The sequence below is a fragment of the Podarcis melisellensis genome (genome assembly GCF_964234715.1).
Source record: "Podarcis melisellensis genome assembly, chromosome: 2".
Lineage (NCBI taxonomy): Eukaryota > Metazoa > Chordata > Lepidosauria > Squamata > Lacertidae > Podarcis > Podarcis melisellensis.
In genome coordinates, this window is record NC_138529.1 from 77540298 (window position 1) to 77553201 (window position 12904).

A 12904-nucleotide genomic window follows, 5' to 3' on the forward strand; every position below is an offset into this window, starting at 1 on the left:
GAGAGGGAATTGTGATACTCAACTTGCAACAACTTAAGATTGCATGGCTCCATACACTATGTTGCATTTTGCCTAACCACTGTAAAAAAAGATTTATTTATTTTGCAAAGTTTATATATCACTTGATTGTAATAAAACAAATACAATCATCACTAAAAATGCTACTTTTTAAAACCTTCAAAAATAATAATAAATGATAAGCATATGTCAACGTTCTGCATTTCTGGATAGGCTTGCCTAAACAAAACTGGATTTAGCAGGTGCCGAAAAGAGTATAGTGAAGGCACCTGCCTGATGTCAACAGGCAAGAAATTCCAAAGTGAAATGCTGCCATATTAAAATATCAATTTCTTACAAGTGCAGAACGAGTATTACACGCCACCTGTAACAGTGCCAGTTTTGCAGATTGAAGCAGTCAGGAAGGCATATACAGAGAAAGGAAATCTCACAAGTAAACTGGTCCCAAGCTGTTAAAGGCTTTATATAATAACAGTAACATCTTGAACTTGGCCCAGTAACAAATCAGGGTCTTCTGACAGCAATGGTGCTACAGAATTCTGCAACTGCAGCACCCAAATCAAGTGCAAGGAACGTACCACACAGAATGCATTGCAGTAATCCAGTCTTGAAGCAACCAATGCATGAACCCCCCACCCCAAGTCTAGCTCACACAGCTTCCGTTTCAGTTACCATGTTTTTAAAGGGTTCTGGGCCATTGCAGCTGCAGTTGCCACAACTGTACAGAAGCACAAGATACCCCCCTATGTATTCCCAATGCTGCTGTAACTACTGAGCTAAGCCAATGTTTGAACTAACCTTGACGAAACAAAATTAAAAAAAATCCTTCCAGCAGCACCTTAGAGACCAACTAAGTTTGTTATTGGTATGAGCGTTTGTGTCCATGCGCACTTCTTCAGATACTTCTTCTTCTACAGATACCTATAACTGGAACTATGGAAGGCACCACATTGAACTAACCTTGGTTATAGTTTGTGGTTAGTCTGGAAACTGCTTAGCCACAGACCTTGGTTCAGACCACATGCTAAGCCAAAATTTAAATTAGTTCATCATGACACAGCTATGAGCTTCTATCTGGGAGCCTGATTGTTCCAGCATTCGTGCTAATCCAAGGTTTGACCCAGCACGACATGCGAACTAGGTCATAGAGGCTAGTTCTCCAACTGCTGCATGAGCCAAAATCTATAATTTCATCAAGCTTCAAGGCTAACAAGTAGGATGCTATTCAAAAAGGATATTTTTGTGGCAAAGTACAACGTTCGTCTGTCCCCGCTGCAATGCAGTAACTCTGGAAGTTGCCTGATCCAACTTGGCAACAGCCCAGGCTGGATCTCCCCCAGGGCTGAGTGTTTTGTTCTGAAGCTGCAGTTCATACTGATCGGAAGGCATTATTAATTCTGTACATATAGGAAGAAGACACAAGAAATAATGAGAGCATAAAGGTGTCACCCTTGGAGTCCTGTCAGTGTAAAATATCGAGTCATCAATAAATTTGTTATGATAAATAAAAAGAAAAATGGATTGAAGCAGCAACTCAAATCAAGTGAAGGAAATACCTTATACTCACTAAAACTGGTTTATGCAGCAGATAAAAGTATAAATCCATATACTACTACTGAGAGTTATTTTGTATAGACACACACAGAGGATAGTATTTGTAGGAATACACTCAGGTTGATATGATGTAGCCTAACTGAAACCTTCCTTCCTGTCACAAGAGTTTGGAGGAAATGTCTGCCAGATGGCATATTAAAATGACACGTCAAAATTTGGCTCAGTGAACTGCAACTCACAGTCTCCGTTTCACCCTTCTTGACTTAAATGAGGATATGTACAGGTCTATAGATACACATAAAAGGTGGTAATCATTTCTGTCAGGTATATCTGCATTCCAGTCTTTCTCAGAGAATGGCTGAATACAAAATATCAACATTTGAAAAAGCAAAAAGACAAACCTGTAATCTTCCCCTGTCTTATTTTCTGAACTTTATATTGCACTGACATTCCTACAAGTAGGTAGATATCATAAGCTGGATTCAGAATGATGTTTTCCAAAATAAACAATCTGACTTCAGCAGCAGGTACATTCTGTAGGTTAAAAAAGAAAAGGCGGGGGGGGGGGGAGAGAATATAGGTTTAAAAACTCTCACACAAATGGGATTTCCAAAGAAACAGTTAGGTTCATGGTAAAGTTTTAATTACATTCACTGAAAAACAAACTTGGAAAATGTAAAGCAAGAAAAGCACTCATTTTGTTTTGAAATAACAGCTGGTTGCATTGCCTTTTCAGAAGGGATAGGAGCAAATTAAGGTAGTGTTATGAGCTTGTGGGCTGTATGCAGAGCCCAATCTAATGCTACTTAGAGTAGACCTATGAAGTTAATAAAGGTAGAGGAAAAAGGACCACTGACCGTTAGGTCCAGTCGCGGATGACTCTGGGGTTGCAGCGCTCATCTCGCTTTACTGGCCGAGGGAGCCGGTGTACAGCTTCCGGGTCATGTGGCCAGCATGACTAAGCTGCTTCTGGCGAACCAGAGCAGGACACGGAAACACCGTTTACCTTCTTGCCTATTTATCTACTTGCACTTTGACATGCTTTTGAATTGCTAGGTTGGCAGGAGCAGGGACTGAGCAACGGAAGCTCACCCCGTCGCAGGGATTCGAACCGCTGACCTTCTGATCGGCAAGCCCTAGGCCAATTCAGGTTCAGGAGTTTTATTGGGTCTGCCTGAGTAGGACTTAGGTACAACCAGTTGTGATCAGGCATACAACTGTCTCCAGTAAAGATCCCCAAATTAATAGCTCTGCCAATGCTTGTAAGGTGCAAGATTTCAGGGGTCCCAGGAGCTGGCTACAACTGAGTCCAGTTGGCCTTGCAAAATGTACATATTACCTTGCTTGTTGTGGAATAGAGCAATAATAAATAACCATGCTGCTTCCACTGTGTGGATACCACCTTCTTGGTGAGCAGAGGATATCTGTCTGTCTATCTATCATCTATCTATCTATCTATCTATCTATCTATCTATCTATCTATCTATCTATCTATCTATCTATCTATCATCTATCTATCTATCTATCATCTATCTCTATCTATCTATCTATCTATCTATCTATCTATCTATCTATCTATCTATCTATCTTGCAAAATGGACATATTACCTTGCTTGTTGTGGAATAGAGCAATAATAAATAACCATGCTGCTTCCACTGTGTGGATACCACCTTCTTGGTGAGCAGAGGATATCTGTCTGTCTATCTATCATCTATCTATCTATCTATCTATCTATCTATCTATCTATCTATCTATCTATCTATCTATCATCTATCTATCTATCTATCATCTATCTCTATCTATCTATCTATCTATCTATCTATCTATCTATCTATCTATCTATCTATCTATCTTGCAAAATGGACATATTACCTTGCTTGTTGTGGAATAGAGCAATAATAAATAACCATGCTGCTTCCACTGTGTGGATACCACCTTCTTGGTGAGCAGAGGATATCTGTCTGTCTGTCTGTCTATCTATCTATCTATCTATCTATCTATCTATCTATCTATCTATCATCTATCTATCTATCTAATCTATCTATCTATCTATCTATCTATCTATCTATCTATCTATCTATCTATCTACCATCTATATCTATCTATCTATCTATCATCTATCTATCTATCTATCTATCTATCTATCTATCTATCTATCTAATCTATCTATCATCTATCTATCTATATCTATCTATCTATCATCATCATCTATCTATCTATCATCTATATCTATCTATCATCTATCTATCTATCTATCTATCTATCTATCTATCTATCTATCTATAATCTATCATCTATCTATCTATCTATATCTATCTATCTATCATCTATATCTATCTATCTATCATCTATATCTATCTATCTATCTATCATCTATCTATCTATCTATCATCTATCTATATCTATCTATCTATCTATCTATCTATCTATCTATCTATCTATCTATCTATCTATCTATCTATCTATCTATCTATCTATCATCTATCATCTATCTATCTATCTATCTATCTATCATCTATCTATTTATCTATCATCTATCTATCATCTCTCATCTATTTTTCTCATCTCCCACACCTTGGAGCAAGCACAAAGTTCCAACTTAACTGAGGTTCTTGGTAAGAATTGAGAAAATCCAATTTCCACAAGTCCTTTTTATTGCATACCAGGAAACAGAAGACCGTACGATACACTACTGTGTAAAATACAGAATGTGACCTGTTTGTAAGAATAACTTGCTCCAAATAACTTTTAAATAACTTTTTTTTAAAGCTTACAGTATCTTCTCACATAAGCACATAATTTTGTCATTACTCTATAGATAGCAAAATCTCTATAGATAGCAAAATGTATAAAGTTCTACTGGAGTTTGCTGAAGGATAAGTTCTTTTGTTTTTTTTAAAAAAAAACTTCAATAGTTTGGCAACCCTCTATTTGTATGTCTTGGTGTTAAATTTGGGGGTTTGGACAGCAGAGTTTTAACGGGGCTTAACATCCTCAGGAGTCAGAGGCCAGGTGTGCCAGCTGCATCCTTTTTCAGGCAAATGGCTTGGCTAATGGGCCTGAATAGCTGACCTGTCTTATCTTCCTTGAGGGTTCTGATGGAGTCAGGTAACTCTCCCTCCCCCCCCCCCCAAGAATAATGTAATCCAATGAAGAATGTGCAGTTTTGAGTTCTGAAAAGTAACTTCTAGAGCTCTCTCTTTGGGGGATCTGTTGCTATAGACAAGTGCTTTGCTGTCTGTCTCCACCTTTGCTCAACTTGTATATTTGCACGTAAACTCTTATGTCTCCATTGATCTCCCTTTCAAAGGAAGGCAAGTCAGGGTAAGCATTGCCCCAGGAACTTCTCGCTGCCTGAGGAACAGAGACGCCGCATGTTGTGGTGTTTTTCCCAGTACAGTCTTTTAAAACATTAGTTTTTTTAAAAAATAGAAAAAAGTTATCTACCTGAACAGTTGAAAAAATCTCTTGTACCAAGTCTAGTTTTTGCCTTTGAGAATAGATGTACATTATTCAATTCTGCGGTTATAATTACTTTTTCTTGAAAGTATTTTCTTGGTGCTTTTGGGGGAAGAAATGAATGTCAACTTGTCAGAGAAAACTGAATGCAGCAAGTTAACTTAAGCAACTGTATTTTGTATTGCCATGTGGGTATTCTGCAGTGCCATGTGGATGAATGAAGTATGGTTTTCAATTTTCTCTGAGCTCACATGTGGGTTATAAAGAACACAGTGAGAAGGGATTCCTTAACATCTCTAGTGAAAATGTTCTACTTGCTCAAGTCAGCTCAGCCAGGAAAGCAGAGGAAGAAGTGTGGAGAAAAATGCTGGAGAATTATTTGAAAAAGAGAAAGATACATGCCAACTTTAAATAACAACAAAGAGTTGATTTGCAAAAAAAGATAAATTGCATTTTATGTAATTTCAAAAGCCTTTAAAAAAGGTTGAGAAGACACACACATAATGACTGTGTACATATTCTACCTTTTAAGCACATTCTCTCCCGCAAAGAATTCTGGCAGTTGTAGCTTATTCCTCACAGAGTTACAATTTCCAGGACCCTTAAAAAACAATATTGCCCAGAATTCTGTGGGTTAAACCACAGAGCCTAGAACTTGCCGATCAGAAGGTCGGCGGTTCGAATCCCCATGACAGGGTGAGCTCCCGTTGCTCAGTCCCAGCTCCTGCCCACCTAGCAGTTCGAAAGCATGTCAAAGTGCAAGTAGATAAATAGGTACCGCTCCGGTGGGAAGGTAAAAGGCGTTTCCGTGTGCTGCTCTGGTTCGCCAGGAGCGGCTAGTCCTGCTGGCCACATGACCTGGAAGCTGTACACCGGCTCCCTCGGCCAGTAAAGCGAGATGAGCGCCGCAACCCCAGAGTCGGTCATGACTGGACCTAATGGTCAGGAGTCCCTTTACCTTTACCCTTTACCTTTATGGAGCAGGTTTAACATTGCCAGCATTTAAAGATTTGAAGGGGCTTCTAGTTTCTTTCAAGGTACATGTCAAAAGTAATGTTTGATTTTTAAAGACTTAAGCAGCTGGGGTTGGGGCACCTAAAGGGCAGCCTACTCTCACATGAATATGACTGTGTTGTGTTAACTTCTCCTAAGGCCATACTCTGGATTAATGGAAAATAGGAACACCATGCAATGAACATATTCTTTGTGCTAACTTATGCACAAAGTTAAGACAATGACCTTAGCATGGTAGTAAGCATCTATCAATACGTATTGACAGAGCAGTCAAGCCCTTATCAGATCATATTCTGTTTGTTTATTCTGTTATACTACGGTTAGTTATATTGCCATACACAAATCTGCATGATTGCCTTTTAAATTTTACAAGCACTGAAAATGTATGTGCACTCAAGCAATCAGTGAATGAGGTAAATCCAGTGTTAACAAGCAAGCAATTAATATGACACATTCTTTCAGCTAGAATTCTCATTCTGGAATGCAAACTTAAAAGCCAAGCCTAACCGGAGATCTTCTGGACAGCTAGGGAAAAGGAGCTGCAAATGATGGGGTCTGGTGAGATCAGGGCTGGCCCAAGACTCCAAAATGGCACCCTCCTCCCCACCAGTAAAGAAGGGGTCAGGGAAGTTCTACATCAGGAACAAGGGGAGAGGACTATATCAGGAGAAACCTGCTGCCTGAGGCGGTTGGCTCACCTTGCCTTATGGGTGTGCCACACCTGGATGACACTGTATAGCAGGTATAGGCAAACTCAGCCCTCCAGATGTTTTGGGACTACAACTCCCATCATCCCTGACCACTGGTCCTGTTAGCTAGGGATGATGGGAGTTGTAGTCCCAAAACATCTGGAGGGCTGAGTTTGCCTATGCCTGCTGTAGAGTTATTCTCTCGACACCAGTGTGCAAAACAGAGTGAGAGCGAGGTCAGGTCAATCGGGCACTGCCGCTGGTGGGCCTGTACAGCGTCAATCTTATTGCTGCCCTATCCCACCCCCACACTGCCCAGGTAAGCAGCAGCAATACTGGTGTGTCAGGAGGGCAATTCTGCAGCACTGTCCCGCTGAACTAGCCATTCTGAAGAAAAACTGCTAAAACGGGCCATTAAACAAACTGGCAAAATGTGAACAGAAAGTGGTTTTCATTCCACCACTTCTTTCTCTTTGAAGATTTCACTGGCCTTAGACTAAAATAACTTTAAAATATTGAGAAGACAGCACTGGACTCCCATATCATCTTATGTACAGATCTTACACCAATTTTTGCACCCGGGTGGTTGAAAACCTCAACACTTTAAATGTCTCATAAAAGGACATATCTAGTTCCTCTTTAATCTATTTTATTACAGAACAACTCCCAAACTGCTTTGCTTTGCAATTGCAACAAAATGCACAGTAAATGTGAATTGTAAAGGCTGTAACACATGGAAGTATGAGTGAATCTATTCATTTTCATGAGATTTTTTTAACACCTGTTGGCTTATGCTCATAAAATGATGCAATACAGGTGAATAATTTTCAGACTAAAATCTTGCCACTAGCCCAGGCTGATGCGTGGCAGGCTAGGTTAGCCTACAGCGATCTGGAATCTTCAATGGGACACCCAGGCCACACTGCCAGTACATGGTATTTCACTTGTCATGTATTTCCTGTACACAACCTTTACTTTAGTTTTCCCACCCACTTAATGAATATTGTTTGTACAACTGTATGCATATACATAAACTTTTTTTAAAAAGGGTGGGCACCTTGAAAGAGATGCACAGAGGTTTTAACCTTCTTTAAAAAGAAATATAAGGCTATGGTGGAACATTATTCAGCAACACATTAAGCAACTTGGTTTAGACTGTAACCTTTGAATATCAAGTGGCTGATTGTGCAAAAAACTGGTCTAGATATTCCCAGACAGCACTGTGAGGGTCCAAAAGAGGGGGAGCTTCAGAGTCTATGCTTTTTTCCTTTAAATCTATTTCCAGTCAGAAAGTAATAGTAATAAGAAAAAGAAAAGAAAAAGGTCTTTTCAGATTGGGATACAAATACCCAAGTGTTTCACATTTTTTTCCACTTGAGTCCTAGTTAATTTTCTTTATTTTTAAAATGGCATATACCCTAAACACATACATTTCTGCTGATATGAAAAGAATATTGCTGAGTAGCATCTTGCTGACTTTGCCACAGTGGTGTTGGTGCTGCAAAATCCATACTTGTAATGGATACCTATTTTTATCTGTCAGGCATCTGAATACCCTGAAGAACTGTAATATGCAGAAAACAATGCATCATTTTGCAGTTTTTAATCCCTGGAAAAAAACCAAACCCAGAGGCCTAGGAGTCCTGTTAACTGCTTCTTCAATGTTCCACTTACAACATCATTTACTGAGCAAAACCAGCAAAACAATATTGGCAGTAGCCCCCAAAGAGCACTGGAGAACAACAAGCTTAACAGTCCTGGTGTGTGTCAGTCCCTACTTCCAAAGTTCTTGCAGCCTATAGCAATGATAAGTGGTGAGTATCGAGTCAGCAGAGACCTTACAAGCCATCAAACGCTATGTCCCTGCTTGATACTGGGATTTCAGAAATCTAACCTCTCCAGCAGCCTCAGCTTGAAGACCTCTTTTCAGATTGGGATACAAATACCCAAGTGTTTCACATTTTTTTCCACTTGAGTCCTAGTTAATTTTCTTTATTTTTAAAATGGCATATACCCTAAACACATACATTTCTGCTGATATGAAAAGAATATTGCTGAGTAGCATCTTGCTGACTTTGCCACAGTGGTGTTGGTGCTGCAAAATCCATACTTGTAATGGATACCTATTTTTATCTGTCAGGCATCTGAATACCCTGAAGAACTGTAATATGCAGAAAACAATGCATCATTTTGCAGTTTTTAATCCCTGGAAAAAAACCAAACCCAGAGGCCTAGGAGTCCTGTTAACTGCTTCTTCAATGTTCCACTTACAACATCATTTACTGAGCAAAACCAGCAAAACAATATTGGCAGTAGCCCCCAAAGAGCACTGGAGAACAACAAGCTCAACAGTCCTGGTGTGTGTCAGTCCCTACTTCCAAAGTTCTTGCAGCCTATAGCAATGATAAGTGGTGAGTATCGAGTCAGCAGAGACCTTACAAGCCATCAAACGCTATGTCCCTGCTTGATACTGGGATTTCAGAAATCTAACCTCTCCAGCAGCCTCAGCTTGAAGACCTATAGCAAAGGATAGCTCCTTTTAAATGTAATTGGCTGCATTGTTGAACTGCTCTTACCATTCAAAAGCCACCTGTAGGCTTTCTTAATAAAAAATCCTATTATTTATAAGGCGCCACGTGACTGGGTTAACCAGAGAACCACATTTTAGACATTAAAAAAAAAAGATTGCCCAGAATTTTAACTGTTTTTATATCTACTATGTTGTTGTTTTTTGTATTTTTACTGTTGCTACAATAATTGCTTTTGTTTCTGATGTTTTATATTTGTTTTATGGTTCTCTTTTGTAGGCTATCTTGAAAAAATAGATTAATAAAAATTATATATATATCTCCCGTATGTTTATGTATAGACATTTCCGAAGTAGTAAAAAGAAATGTGGACTGTTCACAACCATACAAACAATGACAATAATAAGGGGGGAAGGGGCAGAGGAATAATGAGGTGTCTGTTCTAATTTCTAGCAATTATCTGGTGAATGTTGACATTCATATGTGTATGTTGACAAAAATCCCAGGTAAATTTTACAAGTGCCAGATTGTATATTTTTTTGCAGTTTTGGGACATGTGAAATGAAATGAATGCAGAAACCCATTTAGGTGACTGTCAACATTCAATGGTATGTCACCTTTTAGTCTCACTACACAAAGAAGTAAAAGATTCCTTCATCCACATTATACATGCATCTGTCTGCTTCATGCATCTTGCCTATAGCAGCTTATGCCACAGTAACATTTGTTAGTCCTGCAGAACGTTTTTTGAATTGTGCTTTGTGATCAGTATGTATGTTTCGCTTATCAGTATCACCTTATTTCCATCACTGGGCAATAGCTGTAAGAGGAGAAAAAGCATCCTGTTGGAAGACTGCTATAATAAATGTACTGCAGAAAAGGACCTTACCTGATAAACACTTTCTTGTATCCTTGCTTTTAATTTCGAACTCCCTGTTTTCATGCCCGATACTAAAACAATGTCCCCTTGTCTGGCAACTTTTTCCATCTCTAATATATAGGAAGGTGGTGTATAGGTTGATTCTGAGAACTTCAGGATGCTGTAAAAAGAGTTAATAACCTTAGTTATTCATATACCTGTATTTTTTATGAAGAAGGGGGAATGTCACCTAAAAAATGCAAAGGATTGGCAGTGTGTTAGGTTTACTTTAGATGGGATTGTAGGTCCTCCTTAGCTATAAAGTCTACAGATCCAGTCTGACCTATGAATGCTCAAGTGACATCTGTTGTTCCATCTTCCATTACTTAGCAGCTGCATGATCTTGCCAGGACATCAATGCCTTGATAATGTTCAGGTTAAACTTCTGTCATGTGTTATTCATGGGACTGCCTATTATGCATATCTGAAAACTTCCTAACTCTTTCAGAATATGGTGGCCAAGTTAAGAAATGGAAACCACTGTGTTGATAATATAACATTTTTATATTGAAAGATAGCACAAGGCACTGATGCTTGCCTGCTAAAAGGGGCACTTCTGTACACAGCAAAGAAGCAATCTGGATGAACAGAAATAATATTAGCTCTCTTTTTTCAAGTCAGCTGATTAGATGCTATCAGTCCTATTCTAATTTGTTTGTTTCATAATGGAATACTGACTGGTAGCTTTCCTTCCCCTCTTTTAAAAGCGCGAGCTAGCCCAAGGAGTCATTGCATTTATTGCTAATCCCCCATAAATTCCTATATTGCATGCTGGCAAAGGACAATAATTTCTTTTGCTCCAAATGAAGTTGCTGGGAACGATGCTTTCTTAATCTTGTTCTCAAGTGGCCCGTAAAGGAGCTAACATATAGAATGGCAACCACTTTTAGCTCCTTATGGGTTGGCTACCGGAGACACAGCCTTTCCTCTTATGGCACCCAGTCACATCCATTCTGTAGCATATGCTGTGAATGCCTATGCATTTCATCCCCCCTGAAGTTTAATTGAGCTACTGCTGTTTAAATTTGCATATTTATTTTAGTAATTAATCATATATTATTTTATTGTTTTAAATACTATACTTGTTAATGAACTATCCTGAAAATTGAACTTTGGTAGGAGTGCAGAATAAAACTATTATTATTAATTGTTGTTGTTTGTTGTCGTCATGATTTCAATGCAAGAGAGTTCAGCACATATTTAACCTTAGGGTTGGATTCAACTACCCTGTTTCATTAGCTGAATCCCATTAGTGCAATGGGGCTTCCCCTGTTTCTCCTGTGACTCCTCCAGATCCACTCTGGAGGGCCAGGAGAAACCCTAGAACAGCACACAGGGGGAAGGAAAAGGAAGATCGTTCTGTTAGACAATAAAAAAATGGAACGATCTCCTTAGCACCATGCTGAATTCAACCCTTGGTATTTAATTGTGGTTGCGCCTCGCTCCTTAAAATTAAGGCCTTGAAGTACAGTTTAAATTTACAGCTCCTTTTGCTGCTGATTATCAGTTTAATGTTCTACTTGGCTCTAATATGCAAAATTATATGAGGAAAAATTGATTTAGTGTTCTGCGTACTTCTTGAATATGGTCAGAAACTCCAAAATAACAGAAAAGTACTTTGGAGGCTCCAAGAAAATTAAACAAATGGAATGCCTGTTGTTTCATTTATTATGATGGATTGTAACCAAATTGGGATATACAAAGTGATTCAGCTTCATTGAAGACCTATTTTCAAAGAGTCAGTATCAATAGCAGAGCTGCAACATTGAATGAAATGAAAAATATCCAAAGAGACAGTGCTCTTGGATAGGATTTAAAACTGAGGCATTTTAACCAAAATGGAAACTCAAACTCTAAAGATCTGTCTGAAAGCAATGAAGTGTTGTAAACACTGGGGAAAGCAAAAATGCAACATATGTGTACTGCTTTCCACAATTTTGCACAGCGTGTGTAGGATCATATAGCCTAAATCTAATGCATGAAAGGGTTAAGACCACAGAATAAGTTGTCCTGCAAAGTTTAGATAGGTCACTCCCCCTCACCTTGGGAGGAAGAGTTACTAAATTCTCTCTTTCTACCATGTGAACACGACCAGTAAGAATGTCCAAGATGGATGCTCCAAGCTTAGACTGCATGGGCTAAGGAAGCCATCTTTGTGTTTCTTTACAAATAATTTAAAAACACTTACCATTTTGGAACCTAAGTTATACTGTCTATATTTTCTTGCCGCTGCATGGAAAAGCACATGAATCTAGCCTTTGAAGAGTAAACCATTTTTAACTTACCAAACATGTAGTCTTTTTCTATGCTACGGGAAGTTGAGAATTTTTGAAAGCAACTTCCCCTCTTCTCCCTGCAGCCCCCTTCATGCCTCAGACATTTTCCAGAGGAATAGGGGACCCTTTGGTGGAATCTATATAAAAAATGTTCTGAAAATGTTTTTTAAAATACATTGAATTTTTATTAAGGCTCACCATCGTCATCTAGTGTGTATATTGCACTTAAAACACACTTTAATCGTTTTATTTGCAGCTGTATCGCTGAGTCCTTAGAAACAGGTGGGGGGCAGAAGGGGGGCTGCGGAAGAACAACGGAATTTGTGAAGATCCCACCTGTCCCCCTTTCAGCAGGCAGAATCCTCTGCTGGATTGAAGAGGCTTCTGTCAGAGGAAGGGGGGACAATTTGAGGCAAACCATTATCCTTAGTTTATTGCTACTCTGT

General features: G+C 39.0%; 1 protein-coding gene across 1 annotated transcript in view; it reads right to left on the bottom strand.

Annotated features, from left to right (window-relative positions):
• NUP210 (nucleoporin 210) overlaps positions 1–12904 on the bottom strand; it is a 94575-nt gene that overhangs the window by 63279 nt on the left and 18392 nt on the right. Inside the window, exons 5-7 of the mRNA XM_081898376.1 lie at positions 10153–10303; positions 1974–2106; positions 1257–1415 (exon numbers count right to left, since the gene is read on the bottom strand). Coding sequence (XP_081754502.1) covers positions 1257–1415; positions 1974–2106; positions 10153–10303 — 443 coding nt within the window. The remainder of the gene's footprint in view (positions 1–1256; positions 1416–1973; positions 2107–10152; positions 10304–12904) is intronic.